Raw genomic sequence first — 26206 nt, 5'->3', positions numbered from 1 at the left:
AATCATAACTTCGGCGAACATTTTATTTTTTCACAAAAATAAAATATCAAATGACAGTTACTAAAGTGTATTGTATTTACCTTTTTCAATGTTGAAAAAAACCCTAACCTAAGAAAAACAATATAATCGGTACTTTAATGCGCTTCAAATTCTGTACATTTGCTGTCACTTTACATACAATTATATGGTAAATTACCAAAGGTGCTAGTCAGATATGGAAAACATATCAAAGTTCATACTTCTACAATGCATAACTATACATTGTGAATTCTCTACTGCAATGGTTTTATACACGTACAAGTGATGCTGAATTAAAAAAAAAACAACTTTGGTCATTGGAAGTGAATATTCTGCTTATTACAGTATATTAACTACAAAGCATCAGCACCTATGTCTTCTCAATGGCAACAAGGAATAAAATGTAACTTTGTCTTTCTGGGTTTTGGGGAAAGGAGAGTGTACTGTACAGAACACAGGGAAATCTATTAGGTTAGAATTAGGTAAGGTAAACAGAAAGAACTACTTTGTTCAACAAAGACAGTTCAAAGAACATGATAGCTTTGGATTTACCGCAATAAATGGCCAACTCCTGATTTATTTCAATGTGTCTTTAGGCAAATTAAACTTCACTCTAGCAGATCATTTTGCTGCAATTACAAAAATGTAGTTCCTTTTTGGAGCGACTATGGAAAGAGAAAACTACTGTACCTGAAGTAGTTATTTCTGTCAGTGTTACTGAACATTACCAATCCAAGACATGTGATTAGTTGATTTTGCTCATGAGAAAAAGACAATACAGATAGACAAAGTGGCTGACACCAAAACTACAGCAGACATCAATAAGAGCACAAAGATTTGACTGCGCTGGCACAGAGGCCGGGGTCCAGGCTGCTCCTCGTCGACGGAGAGCAGACCCAGGGAGGAGCTGTCGGTGCTGCTGAGCGGGTCTGCGCGCTGTGGCCCGTGGGGCTCCACCATCCAGCGCAGCACGTTCACCTTCATCTCCATGTCGTCGATCATGCGGTCGATTTGGCTGATCTCACGCTCCATGGTGCTGCGCTCCTGGCTCTCCAGCTCAGCGGGAAGGGTTGGACTCTGGGTCTGGTTCAGGTCTGGCAGACTGAGTGCCCGGGCCACCATCTCACTGCCTCCACCTGCACAGGTGAAGTCCAACAGGACTGAAACATTAACTGGAGCTAATGCGGCCGACAGCAGTCCGGCAATACATATTTATCCAATGAAGGTGGTAATCTGTAAGTGCTTCCATTGCTTGCTAACATTTATATAAGTGCAGGCTTGAACAGTGCTTCTCAACCTTTTTGTGTTGCCACACTGCACTTAGTTTTAACGGAATGAAGGCGTTGTCTTTTGCTCCAGGCATTGTGGGTAATTTATGTGCAGGCTTACTCAGACTCTCAAAAGCGTACAATGAAGCCATAGACAAGTGATGTCACTGCCAGCGGCAATATAAAGAGAAAAGAAGAATTCCTAGTCTTTAATGCTTAATGTGTTGTTTTGATTTTTTTTTTAACGCCACCGCAATCTGGAGACTGCTTGGAATTATCTTTTGACATGATTGGTGATCCAGACAACCAGGTTCAAAATGTTTTGTCAACGGTAGTTTTCTAAGGAAAGTGTTAGCTGGATGACAGCATCAAATTTCCATTAAACTTATGACATGTTTTATTTTATATAACCAGACTACATATTCAAGAAGTTTGCACAGAGTGATTTTTTAAATCTCGTAATTGATACTCAAATTCTGACCAACAATAACATTACATTTAAACACAAAGGTCCATTTTGCTACGGTGAGTCATATTCACACCCAAATCATCTCTGAAATGATTAAATATGTAAGAATGCTATTACATTTGATTTAGGGTCATAATTTACCTTGTACGCCAGTTTTTACCAGTGCATCAGTGTTGGCCAGAGCAAAGATTTCCGCCACATAGAAAACTTTGCACATGTCAACATGGAGGAGCTCTAGGCTGGAGGAGAAGGCCACCCAGAGGAGCTCCATCTCCTTACGCTGCCCCTCAGGCAGGCTCCTGTTACGGAGATGTGAGGTCAAATGACTGCAGATTGACATGGCCAACATTTGGGCCTTTTCTCGTGTTTGCCGCAACTCATCTCGCAGCTGCAAGCTGTCTGTGCACCCGCCGACACATGAGGCCAGCTGCCGGTAACATGCCACCACCTGTGAGGAGGGAAATAAACAACTATTTCATATGCAAGCCTTGGGGTCAAATAAGGACAACCTGAAGCTGTTTGCTTGTAACCGGACCACCTCTGTATTTGCTCGTGTGAATGTTTTATTGTGTCCTTAATGGATATTTCAGCGAAGTCATTACGTCCTGGTATTCTAGGGCAACAATACCTTAACACCGCTGCGCCGAAACAGTGCGATACACAGGCTTAGGACGCAAGAATCTGTGCCTGCCTCCTTATAACGGCAACGTCCAATGCGCTTGGATGGAATACACGCCCCAGCTGTGCACATCAACCACTAGTCCTTATATTGAGCATTTAAGTGAATATATTAATATCCTTCCTAAGAATATATACAATCTTATAAGACACATTGGGGAAAGTCAGTGCTTTGTGAAAAAGAAAGAAATACTGGCCTTTGGATTGGTAAGAAAACTCTTACAACTCTGCTTTTATGATCTTAATCATATTCACACACATATTAACACAATTGTTTTATTAAGAGGCATTAGCTCAGCCGTGTAGGATTAGCAAGAGGGGTTTCAATGAAAAATATTACAATTAATCTCATTATCACTGATCTATTTCTAGATAAGCCAAAACAACCTTGTGCATTCAAAGCGCTGAGATGAGCGGGAATATAACAGTAGCAACTACATGCTATATTAATACTTTAATTTTCCACTACTTTTTCCTTAAGGTATTTGTGCATAACTTGAATCTAAGTAATGTTGCACTAGTTATTTTATATATTTTTACCATACAAAAAGTATGGTCATATTGTCCCAGTTGCACACTCCAAGCACCAGCAAATCATACACAACATGCTAACTGGAAGTGAAAGCTTTAATTATGAAAAGACATATCAATTGCACATCATGCAAATATCATTGTGGAGCCAGGTTTGTGAAGTACCATATATAGAAAATATAAACTAAAATATAAACGTGCCAAAAACAGAACAGATATTATTGTAAAAACAACTACATGCATGCTGAACAGATAAAAATGGCAAGCATGGCAGTGGAATAATCCAACAAAGGTATTGGAACGGTCACAAAGATGTAGTGGACCAAGAAATTCTTTTCAGTGGGAGTGCTTTTTTAGCCAGAAGGGTTAGAGGGGGGAATTATGCTTGGATGTCATAATACATAAAAAAATATTGCAAAACGACAGTAGTGAAGATAATTTCTGATGACGAATACAAATCACTTCTATAACAAATGGAATATGTCTGCATTACAGTAATTGCCAAAGGTTTAAAACATGAAGCAGCTTACCTTAATCAAGGAATCCACCAGAGCCTTTCCATCAGCCAAAGCCTGGTCCGTGCCAACCGTGCAATCATCACCTACTTTGTTATTTACAAGTGGCATGAGGACGACTTGTCCAGAGTGTCACACTCTGCCACAGCAGGCAAGATTCTGGCCCAGCTGCCCTTCACTTTTGTGGCTGCCCCCGCTCCTCTTCTCCCCCTGGAAGATGCTTCATTCAGTGGCTGAGGGTTGAGACTGACTCAGTCCCGGAGCCAGAAAATTCCACTCCAAGAACTAAAATGCAATTCCGGCCACTGAACATGCTTTGGTGGTTCTGAAAGAAATACAAGTACCGAAGTGGGAAAGTAACAAGAGGGAGAAAAAAAAAAGTAATAAAACGATGCAACTACTGAGATAGGTGCTAATCCTGTGATTGACCCCCTTGGCACTGACGCAGACCAAGACGAACAGCTAATCTCATTAACCATCACTGAGACCGGAGAGATAGAAGAGCAGCTGGCTGCTTCTACCACAATGGCCCTTTCACTAACTGAGGAGGCTGCACTCTTTTACCTCGTTCACTCAACTGTAAAAGGTCACCATAGCACATAACACACATTTCTGTTAGAGTGCAGGAAAGGTTAGTCATGGCTCTTATATTGCATTGGTTAGGGATGAAGGGAGCCTAGCGCTCAGGTGTAAAGGTAGACTAATAAGAAAATTAAATATTGATGCACTTAAGGAATTGTACATGGTTTCTTTATCCGGTCAGGGTCTTTCGTGGTTTACTTCTCCTCAGACTCCAGATTATGGATCGCCTCGTCAGACTAGATTGATATAAGCGCCTCCAAAGCATTAATTATCTGGTGTGATAGTTCTATTGTAGAGTGCATGAGTAATGGCATATAGTGCACACAAGAAAGAACTGTATGTGGCAATCATATGACTTACAAATAAACATTTACATTTTACTTCAGAGTGCCGTAAATCACTTCACACAGAATTTTAAGCAATTTAATTTGATTAAAAAAAAAACACATAAATATTGAGTCACTTGTAGTTTCATTTACATATACCCCAAAAACGTCCCATGTTTAAGAGGTTTAAAAAAAAGGTAGGAATCTTTCTCCTTATCGTCCAGATGCTGTTCAACTGTGCGCTGCCTTGGAGGTTTTCCGTAGCTTTCGCCCAGGAGAACTGCTCCGTGGAGAATTCACCGCTTCCCTGATGTTGGCGAGGAGGCCTCTCTTGGTTTTGGGCTGCACAGGAGACTTCTGGGAGAGCTTGGCAAGCTCCTTTTTCAGTGATTCAACCTCCTGGTCCTTATCAGCGTTCTGCTGCATGAGGTCGTCCATAGATTGCGCCTTGTAAAAAAAACATGTATACAAGAGTTCAGTCAAACCGCTGAAATGTCATTATATTTTTACATATAACAGTTAAAGTTATCCCACTTATAACTCACCACTCACGATCTCACCTGATCGTCACACTTCTTCTGCAATACCTCCAGAGCAGATGATTTCTCCAGGAAGCCATCTCGGACCTTCTCAAGTGTTTGACTGAGATCAATCAGCCTCTTCTCCAGGGACAAAATGAGCTGAACCAAGCATTACATGTAAAACTCAGCAAGGGATCAAATAACCAGTCTGAATTTAATTTAAACATTCTGCCCTTGTTACCAGCTGTTTATCTTCACACATTTTCTCCATGGCACATTTTTCCTTGTACAGCCGTTTGACCCGATCGTCCCCTGTGGAGGGGAAATCAGGCGAGTGACGTTTCTCTCATAACAGCTGGTGAGCTAAATGAACACGACTGAAGGAAAGATACCAATAGAAAAACTGAATGGAAGTCGCACTAAACTCAAAATTAGGAACGGCAGGGTTACTTCTTTTGAACCGCTCCCATGTTTGAATAGGCGGCATTCTAACCTGCTGCTTCCGTCGCTTCGGATGGCTGCGTCTGGCTCGACTGGTCCACTGTTGGAACTGCACACACGTCGCGTCCAATACCGGACTTTAAGGACTCCAACTCTGTCACTTTACGTTTCAGGGCCTAAACCAATCGGGGAGAGACTGGTTTTAATGAAGAAACATCTGAAAGGTTGTTTGGTTGCTTAAGATGGAACAGTATCAAATTAAGCTAATTTGTCTATTTAAGAAAACTACTGGATAGAACCATTTCAACACTGCGTTAAAGCAGTACATTATGTTCCATTGACATTGGCCGCCCAGCAGATAAAATACCTCCACTTTGCCCTGTTCAGCAATGAACTCGTCAAGAGGTACGTAGTCATCCTCCAGGTTGTTCATTGCACACTGGTAGGCGTGCTCTTTGATAGCATCCTTGTACATCTCAAAAGTGTTCTCCAGCTTTTCTTGGTAGCTCTCCTTCTGCTCCTCTATCTGGCGGCTAAACCAAGCAAACTTTTAGATTTTAAACGAAGGGTTGGGTTAGAAACATTGCTCAGTGTACAGATTCAGCACGACTAGTCTTCTCTTGCTAAATAAAAACCTTACATGCGGAGTTCTTCACTCTCCATGAGCTGTTGTAACATGGCATCTCCCATTTCCTTCCGAATCTCCATTTCCTGAACCAGGTTTCTTCTTCGCTCAGCCAGGAGTTTTGTTCGCAGGCTCTCAATTATATTCACCAGATCCTGGAAGCAAGAAAATGAAACCGTAATGAAATAACTTCCACGCAGCAAATCTTATGGGGGAAGTTAAATATTCTCCAACTGCTGTATTTAACAAAATAATCTAAAACAGCAATGCTTAAAGGGTAATGTACATATTCACAATGACAGCTGTTTGTTCCTCTTATTTTAGCGTTTGAGCTCGCTCATCAGCACTAAAGGGGGAACAAATGGGACTGTCAGTTTTGCAGGTATTAAGCTGAAACAATCAATCCAATAGATTCTGGGAGAAAGGGCTTTCGGACATAAAAACCTGAAGGCCATCAAACTTTACAGACCTCAGTTGGGGCAAACTAGCCCAAGTAAAATACGGATTCGGATATCAAAAACACAATTGAGGACAATCCATCAGAGGTACACTTTAGAAACAAGCACTCTGACATGCGGCAGCAGTTTTACATTCTGTGGCAGCAAAGACATGTTGGCCTCGTCCTCCTCGTCCAGTAGCTCATCGTCTGACAGGTAGCTCTCCAGGGCCTGGCTGTCAATCACCCCGTTCCTCACCAGAGGCTTGCCGTCCCGGTCGACCAAACAAGGAGCCAGAGACTCCAGAGGCTTGGCTGGGATCACCTGCACCACCTTCAACAGACAGGCTTCTTCTTATATAAAGAAAAGGGGGCAGTTCACTGCGCCGCTTCCGCTCACATTATATTCTCAAGATTGACCTGTTTGGCGACAGCAGAGAATTTCATAACATGAAGAGTTTCATCGTAGGTGGAAGCACATTGGTTGATGTTGACAATCATCGACGCTCTTCCTTTCCCGCAGAACACCGTCTGGAAGAGCTTGGTGAGCTTACTCTCTCTGAAAGGAATGTAGCTGCTCTTCACTCTGGTTATCGGCAGGGGAGAAAAACAAGGAAGAAAAAAAAAAAACAGCCAAAATATTTAAGAGCCGCATCCTTCAGTTACTAGACAGGTTTTTATAGCAGGCGGCATGAAGAACCATCTGTACCGGTCGGTCTGATTGTTGCGGAGGGCGCTGATGCACTTCCCCAGAATTAGCAGGGAGTTGTTGATGTTCCCGGCCTCCTTCAGTCGCTCCCCGAAGGTCTTGGTTTTGTTGCATCGTTCTGAGCCGGCCAGGTCACACAAAGAAAACCTCAGAAAACACAAGAGTTGTTTAATGCATCGTAGCCATGGTTCTTTAAGGAGGGCAAATAAGAGTTCAACATTCATTCCCACCACTTTGCATACATTAAATGTTTAAAATAATCAGCTCTTGTATTTTCTTTACTGTACCCTTTTTCTTCACAAGGCCTTTTTACTTATTACAATCACCTTACTTGGCCACCAATTTACTTTCCATAGTTCTCAAAGCTTCAAATTACCACCATATTTATGAAAAATTAGTACACTAGATTATTTATACACATTGGCTGGTATTTTCCCCTTTCTGATGATCATATACTACTAACATATATAGATTGTTGCATTGTTGGAATATTCATGGCGTCTCTGGCAGATACATACTCTGAGATCCTTTCCACCGTAGTGCCATCGATCTTCAGTAACTTCATGGTAAATATGCTGTGGCTGTAAGGAAAGCAGGGTGGGGTTTTGTTAACAGAAAACGGCACCAAACACAGATAGGATTTAGTGAAAGGATTTAGTGAAACGTTTGCCTTCTGCTTGACGACTGGTTCATCTTTGTGGCTGCCGCACTTCTGTTTTTGTTTCCAAACTGTAGCAGCTTGGAGGCTTCTCCCAGAGTCTGGATGTTAATCCACCGGAGATCTGGCATTACAAATAAAAGAAAACACAATTGCACTTTTGATTCAGCTTTAGGCCAGCGTGGAGACCCATGCCGCCTATTTCTACAAACCCTCACGCTCACCTTTGACGTAAGCATTTCCAGCACCGTCGTCACACACTCGATGAGCAGCACGTCTCTTTGACTTGGAGCACAAATGAGGTTGAAGCAAATCGTACACACACTCATTGTAGATTTCATAGAATGCCACCCACAGGGCAAACTGGTCGCTGCCTGCTTCCCCTGGAGGAGGAGAGGAATACAGATAGTGGAACATCTAAGGATCAAACCCGATGGCCTCCTGAAGGGAAACTTCCTCATTTGAGTCCATGCTGGGACTACTTTAAAATGCAAGACAATGAAGTTGCTGTGTGTAGAATTTGAGAGGGATACCGCTCTGACCGGTGGACAAGGGGGAGGAAGGGAAAGGGCTGGGAGGAGAAGACAAGGACCCTAAACCACCACTGGTTCCGAACGAGTCACACTCCTACACCGGAGCAAAGAAGCAGAGCATCATGGTCTTATGCAGTATTGGTTAACCCTGAGGAAACACAATAAGTTGGCGAGAACTCACATCTTTGACTGAAGCAAAAATGGCGGCTTGAGCACTTCTCTCCTGCTTGACCTGGTCAGGATCCAGATACTGAGCATCGTTCCTGAGGTACGGCTTCAGGTCCATCCCCTCGTACAGACGGCCTCCGATGTAGTGAAAGGTGGCGTCCAGCACGCGAGGGAGAATTCCCGGCTCTTTTGGGGTTCCTAAAAAAGCATTTGACGACATATTTAAGACGAGAGGAACAACTTCCTAATGCTCTTTCAGAAGCTGTTGAGCTTTCTTTACCTTGGATTGTGTAGGTTTTTCCCGCGTTGGTTACACCGTAGCTGAATATCAGTGCATTCTTCCCCTCTAAGAAATCAGACGTTTGGCTTTTCACGGTGTCCTCAAAAAGCTCGGACTGAGTCATCTCCTCTCCAAAGATCTAAAAGCCAACAGGAAGACGCTTGCTCTAGAACAGCACAGTTCCACACGCACAAGATCACTCAGGCAGATGTGAAGAGTACTAAAATGTAGAAAAATAGAAATTGACCTGCGAGAAGGAAAACTTGTGAAGTGACGTGCCGATGCCCTTCTCACTGCTCTTCAAGGTGGCAGAACCCTTTGGGGCCTTCAGGGTCACCGTCTGGTTGTTTTCAATCACCATACAACCCTGAGGAGACAACAGGTGTTCATACGGATTCTACAAAATAACTAATTTGACCATGTGTCATAGTGGAGGGACACATGGGGTTTCAGAATTTCTAGCAATTGAGCAGTTATGCCCAGGCTCCCTGCGCCATCTTATTCCACATACAAAATGGAAAGCACCTGAAAAACGTCAAATATCAGTTATAAGTTAACCCATTATATCATTTTTGTGCATTTGAATGAAGACAGGGATACCAAGAGTGTATTACACCGAAGTCAACAACACTGGGGAGGAGAATGAAACCGAATTAATTGCAGTATTTAAAAAAAAGGGGGGGGGGGGGGGGGAAATCAGACACATGATATAAAGAATCTGCAGCACTTGCACAAATAATAAAGTAGGCCGGCAGAAAAATGTTGCAATTTGAATCCAGTTAAACATGATTATTAATATATTATTATTTGCTAGATAAACTGGTTTACACTTTTTTTAGCTGCTACTCCACTACCTGATCCTCGTCATCAGCGAGTTCCTCTTTAGAGAAGGGCCGGACTCTGAGGTAGACTCTCATGGTCTGCTGCTCAGAACCACCGGGCTGCGCAGTCTACAAACACACGGACGATCAGAGTGGAGAGCAAACGTCAGTGCAGGCAGGCAGTCGAAGGGTTTATATCAGGAACAGGCATCAACAGGTCAAAGCTTGAGTGCAAAACGAAAGAGAATTGAAACAAAAAGGGGGTAAAATACATCACCTGCTGGGATGAAATGCTGGCACGGGGAGCAATACAAGTCAAGTCCATGTCAACAGGCTGCATATCAACGCCTTCTTCCTCCGTCAAATTAACTGGACTCATCTCGAAGGTATTAGTTCGACACAGTGATGGATGGAGATCGTCCAGTTTCCCCGACTCTTCGGATGGCAACTCACAACAGCTCTTGGGCTTGAGAATGACTTACTTTACCAACGTGTAAGTGCGACAGCGTTCTCCCACTGAGAAGCCAGGAGGAGCTTGTGATTAGTCTGAATTGAAAGCAGGTGTGAAGTCAAGAAAATCCTCAGGAAGGACCAACCAGCTCAGAGCTCTGCTGTGTTTACCAGGTGGAGTCCACAGAGATGTGTCAGATCATTGCCCGAGGAGCCATCTCCTGGTATGTGAACATATAATGACTTTACATCGTAAAGTTAAGATGCCTTAGCTTTTCTTTTATAAATATTACTGAGACTTGTTTTACATCAACCACTGAGATGTTTCTAGATTGTTTGTGACATTTTGTAAAAGGGGGCTGAGACTTTGTAACACTTTTATGCTTTGTAACAATGTAATATATCATTGTTTAATAGCTTAATCTTTCATGGAGGAAATTTCAAATCACAATCGGCAAAACAAATGTTTATATAATGGAATGTCAGTGCTTTATATTCAGGTGGTATCGTGCATGCTGACTGGGACGTTATTAGTGACACATGTGCTGTGGGAAACGTCCATTTCATGTACTCCGGGGTTTTGCTGCTAGATCATTACTTGATCTCATTGAATGTCCGCAGCTTCGAGACATTAACTAAAATAAGCTTGAACTGACATTACACATTTGGGCATTCATTCATCCTGGCAGCAAACTTTTCTTTATTTAAAGTTGATTAAAGTTTTCATGGATAAATGGTGGCATTTAAAACAATTGGGTTTACATTACGATATTTAAGAGGGTTTTTGCACACAGGCCAATACTTCTGGATTATACAGCTTTGTGCTGCAGAAAATGTGAGGGTGAGTAAGCAACGAAACCAGCATTTACATTCTCATTTTACAATGAAAGACTGATAACTTTGTAAACTAAATTGCACAAATGGGAAGTCGTCAAAAGCCTTTACTTGGGACTATGAAAAACATTTTAAATGACTGCACGTAATGCTGCAATGGTCAAACCATGCTTAGAGTTGCAACTAGTTAGGCCTTGATACTGCCATAAAATATTTAAAAAACTGTTTCAGAATTTTTTTTAGCAGGATGTCAGTTAGTGTTCAGATTATTTTTCCCCGGTGCTCCAGTTATCACGTTGATAAATGATGATAGTCACTTTTAGACTCGGATTTCTGCGAGACTCGTGTATCGTTTCCAGACTACCTTTTACTTCATGGTGATATCCCAAATAATGAAGTTTGCTGGTTGGTAGTACATTTAGAATTCCCTGTTCCACACACTTAGTGTTACTGCATATTTTTAGATGGCAAATATGTTCTTTGCTTCACAAAACGGGACCACACAACACCATCACATCAGTTTTCTTTTCTTTATTGCATGAGCTGTATCATTTATGCATCTGCGATGGTAACCTCAACCTCTACACCTGGTTCGATGCTGATGGAGGTGATCTGCTTGACAATTTCAGATGGGCTGTGCAGATCAATCAGGCGCTTATGGATCCTCATCTGGAAACGATCCCAGGTTTTAGATCCTTCACCACAAGGAGTTTTCCTGGTTGTGATGCGCAGAGTCTGGAAAAGGCAGCAAAAAGGGATTAGCTTGACAAAACCATGAATCTATACTGTGCATTAAGAGCGCTTTTCTGTCCCCGGCGGAAATAACAGCCGGTAAATTTCCTAAAACGTAACATAGCTCATGTACCTTAGTTGGCATCCGGACGGGTCCTTTCACCTTCAGGCTCTTCTCCTTGGCCCCACGGATCAAGTCTGCGCAGACTGAGGAATAGAAATAACTTTAAGGACCACAAGCAACCAAACAATCAATTCACTATACTTTGGAAAACCCATGGCTCAGAATAGCGTATATCCAATCCTCAGTGTTAATCAGATGGAAATTTATCCTCATTGTTTGGATGTTATTCCAGTAACAACAAGAACCACATCAAGTTCAGTTACCTTTCTCCAGAGATTTGACATTGCGGCTGGTGAGGGTGATGCGAATGCGGTGAATGGCCACCTCAGTATCAACAGGTGCCTTGCCAGTGTCCTTAAAAGCCTGCAGGTGTGGAAACAAAGAGTCACCTTTATGCCGAGCATGATCATAAAATACAGACTGGTAAGACGGCCCACGTTTTGAAGTCAAAACTAGTCATCACCTAGTGGTGAAAAAATGTAAAGAACAAAAGACCATTTAACTGAAAATAATGATAAAGATTCTTGTAATTAACGTTCGTCACGTGTCGACATGCGCTAACAAGCACCAGCATTAGCCAGCCAACGTAGCGAAGGCTTAATATTGAAATGACGTTAATAATGCCTCGCGAGAAATACGTATTATCCACATGGCCTTTCAGAGAAGTGACGTTAGCTTTAACCTCACCGGATAATGTTGGAAAACTATCGTCCACAGGATGGTCTCAAATACAGAAAATTACGGTTAAGTTGCCACATGAACTAACATTAGCTCATTAGCAACCGTGTCCTGTATAATCTTCCAGAGTTAAAGTAATAACACTAACACAATAATTCCAATTGAATTGAAAACGCTTGAGTTAAAAAAAAAAGAAAATTGTAAGTAACGTTAACAATGGGAGCAAGACTTCATTATTTTATCCTCAAAGCTTTTGAGGGTACTTTCAGAAGGTCCGAATTAATAAGTGTCTGGAAAAGCTATAAGCCTAAATTGTTGAAATGTTTATAAATTCCCCAAGCCCCCAATTACTCTGTAAGAGTCCAGTTTGTGAATGATTTCTGGCGGGACATGTCATGCGACATGAGCTATCGGGGCTATCGTTAGCTATTTTACGCCGGATAACTTCGACGTTAAACTTATATTAAACTGCGAAACCACAACAGAATAAACGTATCATATCAGGAATCGTTGTATACAAACGATACGTACCATTTTGATTTCCCCTGACCGACTTATTCGGGAGAAATTCGAGCGAACAGCGGTGAGCCAGGAAGAGTTGCTACCAACGTGGCTGGCTGTTCAGAAAAAGAGAGCGAGCGAACACCCGTTTCCTGCGTAAGTAATGTTCATCCGGGTCTCTGACACTTCTTCGTTGGTGTTCATATTAGCAACACCAAGAGTGACATGTAGCGGCTACACACTCTACAATAAGATAAAACCATCTACACAACGTACTTGATAAATTAAATGTCCCTCTTTTTAAATAAAAATATCACATGAACGTAGTGTTTTTGCAGAGATGTATTCAAATCACACAAATAAAATGGAATAGTAGTTCATATGGTTTTATTATTTAATTTACGATGTTGATTTTATGTAGTACAGGCACGATAATGTATATCACATCTGTTACATCACATCTCACAATAAAATATTACCATGGTTATGCGTACAAGTAGCCCTAACATGACCACCGGGAGAAGTAAAGCGTAACTCCACACTTGGTATTTGCTCCATCAGTGTGCTGTCAAAGTAGACGGGCAGACACTCTAACCAAATATGACATCCGGCAAAGATAAATAAATAAATAAAACAATAAAATAAAAATAAAGTGGTAAACGGGAACTAAATCTTATAAATATGTACTTTTTATTATTACAATAATAGTGTGAGTTATGTGAGTTTCTGTATGTGACAACCAACTCGATTGCGCACAAGACTCATTTTATTTTGAAGGATGAAAGCGGAAGTGTTACTCAGCAGACACGCTCGTGATGCTCAAGTTTCTGAACAAGTAACGGAACCGGTCAGTTGCCAAAAAGTTGTTTTGCCGAAACCCGTTAGGATTCTAGGAATGTGATAGGGTGGTAAAGATGATTCCATTGTTGTAGTGTTTCAGAAGAAGTATAGAAGTTAATGCCTTTGGGAAAAGACGTTTTATTTCTGCCGTGCGTCATGATTCCCGACCTCAGGCCGCCGCCGAGTGACAGTCAGAAAGCCGCCGCGTTTAGCCCGTTACCGTCGATGCAACTTCACTGCAGTTGAATGGAGGCGGACCGACACTTTTAACCGAGGAGATGAATTACGGCGTCCCCGCTAATTCGCTGTTACTCTTCCGTGCCTGCGATGAGGGCGACTACGAAACCGCCCGGGGGATCCTGGAGCCCGGCGCCCCGAAAGAATCCGGGCGGCAGAGCAGGCTGCGGTCAGAGGCGGGGTCGGAGTGCGCCGCCGCCGCGGTCACGTTGTCTCTGGTACCGGTGGACTCCACGGACGAGGAGGGGAACACCGCCCTGCAGTTCGCTTCGGCCAGTGGCCACGAGAACCTGGTCCGGTTTTTGTTGCGGAAGGGAACGTCGGTGGACAGCCGCAACAACTACGGCTGGACCCCGCTGATGCAGGCTGCGAGGTGGGGCCGCGGGATGGAGCTCCTGCTCCAATACAACGTTTCTATATTCAACTATTTGTTTACGTATTTGTTAAAAGGGAAAACATGCTGTTGTCTTGACTTTTTGAACATTGTGAGACCTTGAGAAATCATATTTTATACTTTTTTATTCCAAAGTTGTATTCATGGGGGTTTAACAGTATTTCACTTGCAATATTCGATCAATTAAATAAATCAGATTCATAGTTTTATTATAATGTACTTATGTTAGGTAGGTGTATTCATGTTACTACTCATTGATAACTGCAAGTGTCATGAAACTTAACAAATACAAATAACCTTTGTGAAATCATTCAGTTGAGTCTTGATGTCAAACTAAAATGCACTTGTCATCTCTTTGCACTTAATCATCAACAATAACGCCATCATAGTGCTTTATTAAGTGCACAAGCAAAGCATCTCCTTTAGTAGAAGATGCTGCAGGAAAGAGGAGGAAAACCGCAATGATGACTACCATTTGCTCGTACTTTTGACATGGAGCTAGACAAGCTTTATCTCAAATAAATAATCCATAATTCTCACAACAACATGTACTGACACTGGTTTTAATGCAACCGCTACATGTTTTTGCTTCCAATATGACAGACAACACAGCTGGCGAGAAAGGTCACAGCAAGGGGTCCGAATTTCAACATCCAGTGCATGTTGCTGTGGAAAGTTCTTCCCACTCTAAAATATGTGTACATGTGTATTACATGCTCGGTATCAGCTTTGGGTGATTTTCACAATGTAAGTCAATTAAGTGAGACATAAGTTAACCGGGTGGCGCTTGGTGTGTGATAGGAGGACCATGACCTCTCCGCAGGTCCATTCAGCTCACAGAAAAGCACCAGCGTGCATTCTGAACACGTTTGCTGAACTTTCCGTATCTTGGGGGAGATGGATCGTTACGTCCCGCTCACCATCCTGTTCGTTGTCTCCCAATTCTCCACCCAGGTTCGGTCACCTGACTGTGGCCCACATCCTGTTAGAGAACGGGGCAGAGATCAATGGGCGCAACCGGCTGGGTGCGAGTGTGCTCACTATGGCGGCCCGAGGGGGACACACTCATGTGGTGAAGCTGCTCCTGGAGAGCGGGGCCTACGTCGACGACTACGATCATCTGGCTGTGGCTGCGGAGGCGGTCTCGAACGGCAACAACAACAACAACAGCTGCAGGTTTGGGCCGTTTTTCTTACAGGCATTGAGCCGCTGAAACAGAAACTCTATTCAGTTTACCTTTCAAATAACACCTGCAGTCCTGGAACCGTTATTTGAATACATTACTGCAAAAGTGGCCCCTCCCTTTTCCACAGCGCGGCTGGTTTTGGTGGAGGTGAAGGCTGCCTTGGAGGCGGCGGTAGAGAATTCATGGACATCACAGCCCTGATGGTGGCGTCTCAGCATGGCCACGAGGCCGCGGTGCGTCTGCTGCTGGAGTGGGGCTCTGATATCAACTTTTCCCAGAAGACCACTGGCTGGGGACCACTGATGATAGCCACCCTCAGTGGAAAGGTGGGTGCAGAGACTTGTTGGGTGGTATAGGAAAAGAAGATGAACGGATAACACAGTACGTGCACTTCAATTGTATTTTGGGTTTGAGCTTTAATGGCATGTGCCACTGGTGTCTAAGTGACTGGAGCAGCCGGCAAATAAAGTTGTTATCTCGCTTCGAAGGTGGCTGTGGCTCAGCAGCTGGTGGAGCGGGGAGCTGACCCAGACCGCGTTAATGTTCTGTCCAAGACGGCCTTTGAACTCGCCATGCAGCTTAAACAGAGAGACATCAAGGCCTATCTGGACTCCATCACCACCATCCGACCCCAGACCGGTGAGGCAAACTGTTCGCACCTCACTACACTATGAACGTCTTAATGGTATTAACTTAATGGTGAGAAGGATGAGAGTATGTAAAAGCTAAACCAAAAAAAGAGGCAGTTTCATGTTTTTTTTTACATGTATCCCTTCCCACAAATATGTCATTGTATTGTTTTTCTGAGGATGTGTGGGATTCTTGTTTTTCTATGTTTCATTTGAGGCTTTTTCGGGTTGATGTGTCACTTCCCTGTTGGCAGGGATGACAACCTTTGTGTGTGTGTTGCTCTCTTAAACTGCAATTAACACGGATGTGAGAGTGGAACTCACAGTGGTGTCTCCGCGTGTCTTTGATGTCTGAGAGCTTTTCTCAACATTACAGTAGCTTAGGTTTGCTGCACGGAACGTTTCATGTAACCTCAAGTTTTTCTTGTTGTTGAGTTGACTTTTCTGTGCGTAAAGTGAGTGGTGAATTCATCTGTGATAAGTATTTATTTACATTAACCTCCCCCCGGCCTTACCAGGTACTTGGCGGATTACCATAGAGGTCGACTGTTGTTTCAGAGTATGTGAGAACCCTCTGCTGTCCTTAGCAGTGCTCTTCTCTCCACAGATGATGAAAAGCGAAGACCAGACGTGTTCAGTGCGCTCAAGTTAGGTAAGTTAACTCGAGTACTGCAGCGAAACTACATGTAAACTGCATCGTTAGATTAAAAGATGGCGCAAGGAAACCAAGTTGATCGATTTGGATATTTACATATCCATATATATATATATATATATATATGTGTGTGCGTGTGTGTCTGTGTCTATTTATGTTGTCTCAGGAAACTCCCAGCTAGTCAAGGAGATCTTGGAGGAAGATCCCACCCAGGTGAATTCGTCCAATCAGGAGGGAGCGTCACCTCTCATGATAGCGGCGGTGAGCGGTCAGCTGGAAGTGGTGCAGCTGATGGTGGAGAAGAAGGCCGACATTGACAAGCAAGACGGCGTCCACGGTTGGACCGCTCTGATGCAGGCCACCTATCACGGGTAAGGAGGACGTGTTGTGTGACGTGTAACGAGTAATGTTGTGCGCGCACCGTGAATGCTGACGCATCTCCGGCCCCCCTCCTTCTTTCAGGAATAAAGACATTGTCAAGTACCTGTTGAGTCGAGGGGCTGATGTCAACCTTCGAGCTAAGAATGGATACACAGCGTTTGATTTGGTGATGTTGCTGAACGACCCGGGTACTGTAATCACTTGGTCTCATCGCCCTTTGGGAAAATGTGCTCGTACTAAACAAACAATTCCTCTAATAAACTGTAATAAATAGCAGGAATACAATCGGGTTTTCCCCATTTGTGAAAATAGCAACACTATAGCTTGATTTAACTTTGAACCCGGTTAGATGGCATAAGGACTCAACGTGAGTATAAACTACTCAGGGATGAAATCCCTAACACATTAAATTGGACATAAATTGTTGAGCTGCTACAAAGATAAGTCGATATTATACACTGAAAAACAATTTCTAACTAATTTGGTGATCTGGGCAAATGCAAAAAAATTCACTGATGTTCTACTTTTGCAAAAATCATAGAAAACTCAAGGTCCACTTATTAGATTTCAACTACATCTCACAGTCGTTAAGGTCACAGTTGATAAAGTGTTCTACAATAGAAAGTGATTATCTGTGGTTTTAGGACTGTTAGTCAGAGCAAACTAACTTTTACGTTTTTTAATAAGTGACGTTTTTGTCATTTACCATGGATTTTTGGAATATGTTATGAGAGATTTCTGCTAACATAATTCCTTCTTCATTTTGAAATGGATGTCTAGTGGACAGCAGCACTCGACACAGTATGTACGCAATGTAGTTTCCATGAGGTTCCTTAATCGTTTCACGCAGTAAATCCTTATTTATTTTCTATGTGTCGGCTCTGGACTTTCACAGACACTGAGTTGGTGCGTCTTTTGGCATCCGTCTGTATGCAAGTAGACAAGGACAAGTCCAAGCACCGAGCCTTGCTGACCCGCTCTAAAAGCCGCCAGTCCCTCAACAACGTCCCGGTTCCACCCGACGACAAGGGAGGCCTTAAGGTGGAGGAGAAGCCAGTTACTCTGTTATTAATCCATATCATGTTGCAGTGATCAGTTCTTCTTACATTATTTTGTTCTGCAAAATATCCAAATCATTCTGATTTAAGTAAAATGACTGGATGTCATACGTTTTTTAATGTTTGACTTCCAGTCCTGGTGGAGCCGGATGTCCAATCGGTTCAGACGGCTGAAGTTGACTCACACCCTGAGACACGGCCTTTCGTCCAACCGCCTGGCGCCATTTCCAGACGACGCTGACACGCCGTTGGACGCCACAATGAAGGCGAATATGAAGCCGGCAGCCGCGTCCAATGGAGTGCTGGCTCTGACTCCTGACGTCAGCACAGCCTGGGCAGGCAAGAGCAGCGATGCTGGTGAGATACAGCAAGGACATTATTTCCTTGTCATTGTTAGAGTGATATTCCTGAAGTCAGTAGTCGCGTTTCATTTTTAGATTCAAGTGGAACCTTCCTGTTTTGCACATTCAAAATACCAAAAGTAAAAGTATGGATAATAATTAAGTCCTGTATTTGATTTAATTATTATTGATTCATTATGTGTGTTCATTCCTTGAATGTTGCTGCTGGCAAAAGATGAAGCTGATTTGAACTACTTTGTGTTTGCTGCTGCTACAGCTGGGTATCTTGTGAATTCCTCCAACAAAGGAATCAATGAATGAATGAATTAATCTGAATCTGTTAATGATGCACTAACCAAAGCAGTGGAAATAGCATAAAAATAGCATAAAATGGGAAATAAGTAAAAAGCCTGAATAAATGTACTTAGTTACACTCCACCATTGACTTTGCATAACTTACTGGTTGATCCTTCAATTTAGAAAGATGTGATTTAGGGAATGTGTCAATGTGGCTTATGTTCCTTTTCAGGGCTTTGCAGGCCAAACACGGAGAAGGAGGACTTTCTTATAACCACAATGGTAGGAATGCTCGATTTAATGTAAACCATGCTTCTTTGTACATTCAGCAGTATTGTGCCTGCAGCGAACCGCCTCACAGGACATCAGACACTTTTGTAGTGTTTGTGTTTTTGCAATCATATTTTGGGGTTTGCCCTTTCCAACTTGTTGTTTGTTTTGTTTGTACGAGCGTTATTCTTTGTATTCCCATGTTTTCTAGCTCAGAAGTGGTGCGCCGTTGACCCGGCTGCCCAACGACAAGCTCAAAGCGGTTATCCCTCCCTTCCTTCCGCCGTCCAACTTTGAACCGTGGAACTCGGACCGCTCGCGTCTCCTCGGGGAGGGAAAGAGCGAAGCGCCCCGCCTGCCCATGCCACCCCAGAGGAAGCTGAACAGCAGTGGAAACTCAGATATTGTAAGTGTTTGTGGGTGACATGTGCTGTGCTGTTAAAAGCCTTTCTATGCGTTCATCATCCCTAAGTCTTTTGCTTTTTTTCTCCTTTAAATGTCAGACGTCTATCAGTCGCGTGGTTAGCAGGTCCATTAAGTTTCCCAGCATCCCCAAGGGGCCCTCATCTTCCTCCCCTTCAAACTCTGGTCACTACCACTCTCCCCACTCCTCAGGAGGCTCCAACGGAGTGGCAGGGATCAACCGGGACTCTCACAACCGCTCAGGTTCACACAGACGCAGACAGACGCAAACGCACGCTCGCACACTGGGGACATAAGCGACCGCATCACGCGCTCTTGCACCTTTCTTCCACCAGGGGGAAGTGCAGACAGCGTTCTCTCCCAGATAGCCGCCCAGAGGAAGAGGGCGGCTGGCCTGATGGATGCCAAGGCCCAGACTCCAGAGAAACAGCCCAGCCAGACGCAGAGTCAACCCTCCGTGCCGCCATCGGCACAAGGCCTGCCGCTGCCGGATGTCAACCTGCCCGAGATCCACAGCCACCCCAGCCTGGTGGCTCCCGACATCCACTCGAGAAGGGTCCGTGTTGTGCTTTCCTTTCTGGTCGTTACTGTGTAAAAACAGCCAGTCATGTCAGTGAACCGGTGCTGCTGTCCACCCCTTGTTCTGTTTGTAGAAGATGGAGTTGAAGAAGAGGCCGCAGTCTGGGAATTCTTCCACATCCAAGAGCACTTCTCCCACTCTGACGCCGTCTCCTTCAGCGACGCCCAAGCCCCCCACTGGGGCAGGAGACTCTCTGTCCTCGGCCTCCTCCCATCCTCGCTCCAAGAGCAGCGGGGGCTCCAGCAGTGGAACCATAACTGATGAAGGTGATCCCATAAAGGAATTATTCATAAACGTACAGCCACAACGTTCACAACCGTATTCAGCTTTTCGATCGATTCTGTAAATGTTTAAGAGAAAGATTGAAAACAATAGTGATAGATGCAAGAAATGATTTACTGCAGTCGTTCAAAATTCAAAATGATTGCTGCTATGATTGATTCTTGATAACATAAGATTAATTTTGAACCATGGGGCTTGCCTTAGAAATAATCAACACATCATATAAACTAAATCTAGTCAAAGTTTGCCAAATTTCATCACTTCATTGATTTGTTTGTGTCTTTCTTCAGATGAGCTGTCTGGTATATTGAAGAAACTGTCCCTCGAGAAGTACCATCCAATATTTGAGGAACAGGAGGTATACAATCTTTAACGTAAAAAGAGTTTCACAACATCTTACTGCACATCTTTTCCTGGCCTTTTTCCTCTGTTTTGAGTTTTCAATGTATTGTAAACCCATAACTGCATCACTGTGTTCAAATGATGTCTAATTTAATATAAAGTTTTATACTTTGTTGTGTTTCTGCTCTGTCTTCTAGGTGGACATGGAGGCTTTCCTGACTCTAACAGATGGAGACCTGAGGGAGCTCGGCATTAAAACGGACGGACCCAGACAGCAGATCTTAGCCGCCATATCAGAGCTCAATGCTGGAAAGGTGCATTTGATTGAACATATACGTATTATGCATCTCTCAGGAGCCTTTGCTTCTAGTGGTTTGTTTCCAGGCATCTCTAGGGCGTTAGGTTATATTTGTTTCCACTTCCAGTTTTCCTCTGTATAACTCAACATTATATCCTAATAAATTGTTTGATAATAAACAAGATATATTGAAAGTATAGCAAGGGCATAATCTCTGCCTAAAAATATGAACTGATTTGCAATGGCCGTTGTCGTCTGTCATCAGGGCCGAGAGAGGCAGATCCTTCAAGAGACCATCCATAACTTCCAGTCGTCCTTTGGTAGCAGCGCTAGTAACCAAAGACAACCAGGTGAACCACGCTGTGAGTGTGTACAAAAAAGGCTGCTGGGAACTTGGAAATGGGAGCACTATTAACGCAAAGACAACATCATAATCTGTCTCTCCTACTCGCTCACTCTCTTCCCCCCTCCTTTTCTTTATTAGCACCAACGGGTTGGATGAGACACCAGGTTCGTACTCCCAACAAAAGATAACCCAGCAGCCCTGACGTCCAGCAGGAAGTACCCCAGAGGTGCGGCTGTCGAGTCCAAATGCCAGTGGCACGAGTCATAAAGAGTCTTCTTCTAGACGCCGGTGTCCCAGACTACTACTGGCCCGTGTGCCAGAGGATGCTGGAGCAACAAAGACCAAATAAACCCTGATAACCTGCGTTTTGCAGAACCCCCCCGGGTTATACCTCCGGTGGATCCTAAAGCTGGCGAGGTGGGGCAGTGGGGCCAGTGCCCTGACGTTGACGAATGCAGCTTGTGATGTGTGGCAAATGCCGATTTTTGTTTTCGCCACAGTGACAAGGTTTTCGCATTCTGCTGCTAAGGCAGCGCGGAGGGTTCTGAAAGAGCAGAATATCCAAAACACAGCAGAGGGAGCACGAGCTGCAGGAGACACTGCTATTCTATCCAAACAAATGTGACGGATACAGCATAGGTATTGTACAAATGCGAAGGTAAGTCAGGAGAAAAGAAGAGGGAGATCAAATACAATAAAATGCAATGAAACAGGTGTTATACAATAATACTGTGATTGACAATTCAAAGCAGTTCCAACAAGGAGTACTGATGAGGAGAGAAGATGGAGAGTGAAATGACTTTTTACATTTTTGTTCTCATGAATAAATATACATTAGAATGATGCAATAACTATGTTGTTTTTCTTAATAGACTTGAGATGTGAAAGCATTGGCAAAATTACTTTGGAGCATTGTGTGAGCCACCTAAAAAAGAGATGCACAGTTTTCATTGAGTCTGCTTCCTAAATGTTAGGTACTTTAGATCCATGTCTTTAATCCAAAGGATATAGTTAAATACAGGATGACACACTGATGTAATATCCTGTTCAGTCGTAAACAGACCCTACATACGCCTTCAAAAAAGGAATCTGGGTGATGAATCAAATCACCGAAATACACAAATCCATGTCCATAATGAGATGCTGCATTAATGTTCCTTCCACAAGAGGGCAGTAACCTTCCATTGCTGCAATTCATTGTTTTATTGTATTTATTGGAATATTACTTCTTCAGCTGTAATAAACTGTTCTGTGAAGATTAGCTCCCTAAATGAGGTTTCTTCTTCAGCTTTAGTTGTCACAGAATAGAAAAATCTGAATGAGCAATTGTTACATTATTTTCCAACACATGAAAAGTTGAATTCATCAGCATGTATTCAGTATGTAGTATGTGGAGAGAAAAGAAGAAAATTCCATGTATGCGTACGATTACATGGCCAATAAAGCTGATTCTGATCTTTTGAGCATTCGCTTCTGCAGCTTCACCTGGTCTGGTATGAAGGGTACTTCACAGTGGGTGGTCTTAGCCGATGCTAACTGAGTGCTTTCCCTGTGTAACTGACATTACTTAGGCAGTTTGCCAACTTGGTGTCACTTTTCTACGTGTAATAAGATCACTGCATTTTAGCATTTGCCATGACGCAACAGCTTCCATTTGAAGGCTCGCCATAAAATCCGAATGTCACACGTAGGTGTAAAGCCTTGCCTAGGAGCTCAAAATAAGTACACATGTTTAGCTCTGATTTAAATTGATTATGTTGTTAAATCAGGGTTGGCGGTAAATATGCACACGCATTCCTTAGTGTGTGCTTCATTGCTTCAATTGCCTACATTCACCATCAACACTGATTGGACCTCTTACCAAAAAGTTCCTTTTTTTCTCTTTAGAATGAACACATTCTGTGTTCTGTGCATTCACAGTGCAGCTTCATCTTAATTTTATTCTCATGAAATACATCAGTCAGTCGTCTTCTATATGTTCATCCTCAGAGAGTTGCGTGGAGGCTGGAGTCCATTCCGGCCAACAACGGCGAGAGACGGGGGGACACCCTGGACTGATCCCCGGTCAATAGCAGCTCCGACACAGAGACAAACAACCACCACTCACATCCGCGAGCAATTTAGAGTCCCCAATTAACCTAATCCCCAGAGCACAGCAGAGATGTGTTTGGACTGTGGGAGGAAGGCGGAGAACCCGGAGAGAACCCACGCAGACACGGGGAGGACATGCAGACTCCACACAGAAAGGCCACTTTAATGAAAAGCATCACTCAGGGTGGGGAGGCGTTCCTCTCCAGGGAAGAGGCAGATGGATTGTTCTGATGTACAGTCAAACGTGAGCTGTACCAAACTGCGGCAGAGAAAAATCCATTTGGAATACATTAACATTGCTGTGGCATGTGGGCAGCAAATGGAGAGACTCATTTAATTTCCTCCCAATTGATTTAATTCGCATACGGATTTGATTTGATCAAATAACGTTTAATAACGTTGTTTGTAACTGTCAGTACGGCAGTGCTGCAGCGGTGCAAAGCACCACGGACAATGGGTCATTGGTGTGTTCTTGGGAAGAGGCAGACGCCGACTAAGAGAGATGATTTCTGAGGTAAAAAAATCCCCAGAAAGGATCAAGTGTGTTTTTTTTTTTCTTTTTAAAGTGCCAGTTAAATGAATGAAATGAACAAATGAATATGGTTTAATAAGGTAAACCATTTGGAAATACCAGTATTTTGGACTAAATGAGGGCTGTTAGGGCTGCGTTCCCTCAGGAAAGAAATGACTTACTCTCTGCCAGTAGTGACACATTTTGCCAAAGTTGCCAAAAATTAATATACTATATATAAAATACTTCCCAAGTCTGTGTTTTGGGGGGCTTCTCTAAAGGCTCGCTGGCTATGAAATTCACTTTGTGGCCATTGGCCTCCGGCTGTACAAGCCAGTGCGGTTTTTAGATGTACATCACCCAGGGCAATTGCTTTAATACACTCATCGTGTGCGTGTGTGTGTGTCCGGTTCCCTCAGACTGTGATTTGCTGCGGAACATGCTGGATTGAGGCCTCTGGAGCTGTGATTAAACATAGTTAATCAAAGTCAAAGTACATCCCTTAAGCAGCGTGCACTGCTATCCCAGGCTTTGTGTATTGTTTGTCCAAACAGGCAGTTGGTGGCTGATTTCACATTAACTTTCCACTGTCAACATTCATCCTTGCAAACTGACTTTGCACGGTGGATTTCCCAGCATCCTCGTTGTTACACAACGCTGTGTCCCTCTCTCTTTTTCGGTACACTTCGCACACACAGATAAAAAAAAAAGTAAAAACTCCCTCCAACGACCCTTGTTCTGACCACAAAATGAACTTTGCAGAATCCAAATCCAAATGTCAACAAAAGATTATCCCCGTAACACAGTTTTACCCTCTCAAACCGATTGACACATCTCGTGACGCGGGCACTGGTGGACACGTGACGCCAAAGCACGGTTTTGAAGTAGTCTTCGTAGCTTTTTGGCTCCACTGGGTGATCTTGCCTCGCCACGTCTCACCAGCAGGACATTTAAATGCTCAAAATGACTAAAAATAATCTTTGATGTTTCTGGAAGCTCAAATGGAGTGAAGCTAATCACTAACATTATCAGAAAAAGTTGTTTTGCTGACTATTCTTACTTGTGTGACACACATTTGCATGCAGTGTAAATAACTACAGTACACCACTGAAGAGGAGCATGAAAGCTTTTTCATTAGAGTGCCCGAAGGTGGTGAGAGGGTTTGTTTGTTGCTTGTTATGTGTCTAGAAGTGTGCACACAATGGTGCTCTTTTGAAGCTCTAACAATACTCAGCAGTTCTTAGATTTCCCGGTGGATCAGGATCAGGAATCATCAACATTTATTACCAAAATATGTCAGAAGGAATTTGACTTGGCGGTTGGAGCATAACATCAGACAGTAAGACAATGGACCACAAGACAGATAAGACAACATAGTGCAAGAATAACATACGTGCAAGAGGAATTCAAATTAAAAACAAGTTAAAAATAAAAGGTTAAAAATAAAAAGTTAAAACAAAAAGTAAAAAATAAAGTGCACCAGCGAGCCGAAAGTGACAAGTGAAAGTGACAAGTGTATGTGCATGTGCAGTGTGAAGGGAGTGACCGGTGGGATGTCAGAGTCAGTCAGGGGGACCCGGGCTCTGTTGACAAGTCTCTGCAGAGCGGAGGACACGCTGCAGCCTGCCCTTGTCCTTGGCTGTGGCTGCAGCGTACCAGACGATGATGGAGGAGCAGAGGATGGACTCCATGATGGCCGTGTAGAAGTGGATCATCATCGTCTTTGGCAGGTTGCATTTCTTCAGCTGCCTCAGGAAGAACAACCTCTGCTGAGCCTTCTTGGTGATGGAGCTGATGTTCAGCTCCCACTTGAGGTCCTGGGTGATGATGTGGTGTAACAGTGATCCAGCGTGTTCTCCTCACTGGTTGGGCATTTAATAAACAGTTTGTACTAAGGAAGCTCATGTCTGAGTTTTTCCATTTGTTAAAGTCCCCGAGGACTATGGCCAGATACGGCGTCCACACGCTGTATCTGGTCGGCATGTAAACACCGACCAGGATGAATGAAGCAAACTCACGGGGGGAGTAAGATACGTCAGCATTGGCATTTCCACGCTTTGTTATCCTGTATTTTGGTTTGATAGTGTTACAAGATCAAAGCAGATCTTACGCCCCTCCTCAAAAAGCCTCTTACTGTTGAAATGTGG

At 43.4% G+C, this 26206-nt stretch overlaps 4 protein-coding genes across 5 annotated transcripts; 1 reads left to right on the top strand and 3 right to left on the bottom strand.

Moving 5' to 3' along the window:
* Window positions 1-116: 116 nt before the first annotated feature.
* Window positions 117-4374, bottom strand: rgs9bp (regulator of G protein signaling 9 binding protein). The gene is made up of 3 exons (XM_078095620.1): window positions 3495-4374; window positions 1897-2203; window positions 117-1154 (listed from the first exon to the last, which is right to left on the bottom strand). Exons 1-3 carry the CDS (start codon window positions 3588-3590, stop codon window positions 778-780), a joined length of 780 nt encoding a protein of 259 aa, XP_077951746.1. The 5' UTR covers window positions 3591-4374; the 3' UTR covers window positions 117-777.
* A 96-nt stretch (window positions 4375-4470) lies between these two features.
* On the bottom strand, window positions 4471-10105 carry LOC120811524 (kinesin-like protein KIF20A). The gene is made up of 18 exons (XM_040166934.2): window positions 9857-10105; window positions 9613-9708; window positions 9006-9125; window positions 8759-8897; window positions 8492-8676; window positions 8311-8404; window positions 8002-8160; window positions 7790-7901; window positions 7638-7700; window positions 7120-7266; window positions 6831-6996; window positions 6565-6744; window positions 5990-6129; window positions 5717-5882; window positions 5402-5525; window positions 5150-5220; window positions 4948-5067; window positions 4471-4834 (listed from the first exon to the last, which is right to left on the bottom strand). The coding sequence occupies exons 1-18, from the start codon at window positions 9956-9958 to the stop codon at window positions 4619-4621; spliced, it is 2400 nt and encodes a 799-aa protein (XP_040022868.2). The 5' UTR covers window positions 9959-10105; the 3' UTR covers window positions 4471-4618.
* Window positions 10106-11379: 1274 nt separating this feature from the next.
* rps20 (ribosomal protein S20) lies at window positions 11380-13104 on the bottom strand. Its single transcript, XM_040166941.2, has 4 exons — window positions 12929-13104; window positions 11983-12082; window positions 11729-11802; window positions 11380-11598 (listed from the first exon to the last, which is right to left on the bottom strand). Exons 1-4 carry the CDS (start codon window positions 12929-12931, stop codon window positions 11416-11418), a joined length of 360 nt encoding a protein of 119 aa, XP_040022875.1. The 5' UTR covers window positions 12932-13104; the 3' UTR covers window positions 11380-11415.
* A 583-nt stretch (window positions 13105-13687) lies between these two features.
* anks6 (ankyrin repeat and sterile alpha motif domain containing 6) lies at window positions 13688-22305 on the top strand. 2 transcript variants are annotated; one of them, XM_040167642.2, is made up of 18 exons: window positions 13688-14348; window positions 15324-15545; window positions 15683-15881; window positions 16044-16194; window positions 16792-16836; window positions 17006-17210; window positions 17302-17408; window positions 18116-18261; window positions 18413-18635; window positions 19149-19198; window positions 19398-19592; window positions 19690-19852; window positions 19945-20165; window positions 20263-20455; window positions 20762-20829; window positions 21011-21127; window positions 21377-21461; window positions 21596-22305. In XM_040167642.2, exons 1-18 carry the CDS (start codon window positions 14017-14019, stop codon window positions 21643-21645), a joined length of 2772 nt encoding a protein of 923 aa, XP_040023576.2. In that variant the 5' UTR covers window positions 13688-14016; the 3' UTR covers window positions 21646-22305. The 2 variants fall into 2 exon arrangements, with proteins under 2 accessions (XP_040023576.2, XP_040023574.2); XM_040167640.2 differs by having other exon boundaries at window positions 21377-21473.
* Window positions 22306-26206: the final 3901 nt, after the last annotated feature.

This window comes from Gasterosteus aculeatus, chromosome 21 (assembly GCF_964276395.1).
Source record: "Gasterosteus aculeatus chromosome 21, fGasAcu3.hap1.1, whole genome shotgun sequence".
NCBI lineage: Eukaryota > Metazoa > Chordata > Actinopteri > Perciformes > Gasterosteidae > Gasterosteus > Gasterosteus aculeatus.
The sequence above is the reverse complement of the archived record's forward strand: the minus strand, read 5'-3'. Positions and strand labels throughout refer to the sequence as shown.

What these genes read in the sequence shown, in the direction of transcription:
- anks6 (XM_040167640.2), top strand. Translation starts at nt 14,017, where the DNA reads ATGAATTACGGCGTCCCCGCTAATTCGCTGTTACTCTTCCGTGCCTGC. An exon ending in CCGACATCCACTCGAGAAGG is followed by an intron (nt 20,166 to 20,262) that starts GTCCGTGTTGTG and finishes TTCTGTTTGTAG; the next exon opens with AAGATGGAGTTGAAGAAGAG. An exon ending in TGGAACCATAACTGATGAAG is followed by an intron (nt 20,456 to 20,761) that starts GTGATCCCATAA and finishes GTCTTTCTTCAG; the next exon opens with ATGAGCTGTCTGGTATATTG.
- rps20 (XM_040166941.2), bottom strand. An exon ending in TGTCAAATCTCTGGAGAAAG is followed by an intron (nt 11,803 to 11,982) that starts GTAACTGAACTT and finishes TCTATTCCTCAG; the next exon opens with TCTGCGCAGACTTGATCCGT. An exon ending in CCGTCCGGATGCCAACTAAG is followed by an intron (nt 11,599 to 11,728) that starts GTACATGAGCTA and finishes TGCCTTTTCCAG; the next exon opens with ACTCTGCGCATCACAACCAG.
- rgs9bp (XM_078095620.1), bottom strand. Translation starts at nt 3,590, where the DNA reads ATGCCACTTGTAAATAACAAAGTAGGTGATGATTGCACGGTTGGCACG. An exon ending in TGGTGGATTCCTTGATTAAG is followed by an intron (nt 2,204 to 3,494) that starts GTAAGCTGCTTC and finishes CCCTCCTCACAG; the next exon opens with GTGGTGGCATGTTACCGGCA. An exon ending in GGTAAAAACTGGCGTACAAG is followed by an intron (nt 1,155 to 1,896) that starts GTAAATTATGAC and finishes TCACCTGTGCAG; the next exon opens with GTGGAGGCAGTGAGATGGTG.
- LOC120811524 (XM_040166934.2), bottom strand. Translation starts at nt 9,958, where the DNA reads ATGAGTCCAGTTAATTTGACGGAGGAAGAAGGCGTTGATATGCAGCCT. An exon ending in CGCAACAATCAGACCGACCG is followed by an intron (nt 6,997 to 7,119) that starts GTACAGATGGTT and finishes GCCGATAACCAG; the next exon opens with AGTGAAGAGCAGCTACATTC. An exon ending in CGAAGCGACGGAAGCAGCAG is followed by an intron (nt 5,221 to 5,401) that starts GTTAGAATGCCG and finishes TCCCCTCCACAG; the next exon opens with GGGACGATCGGGTCAAACGG.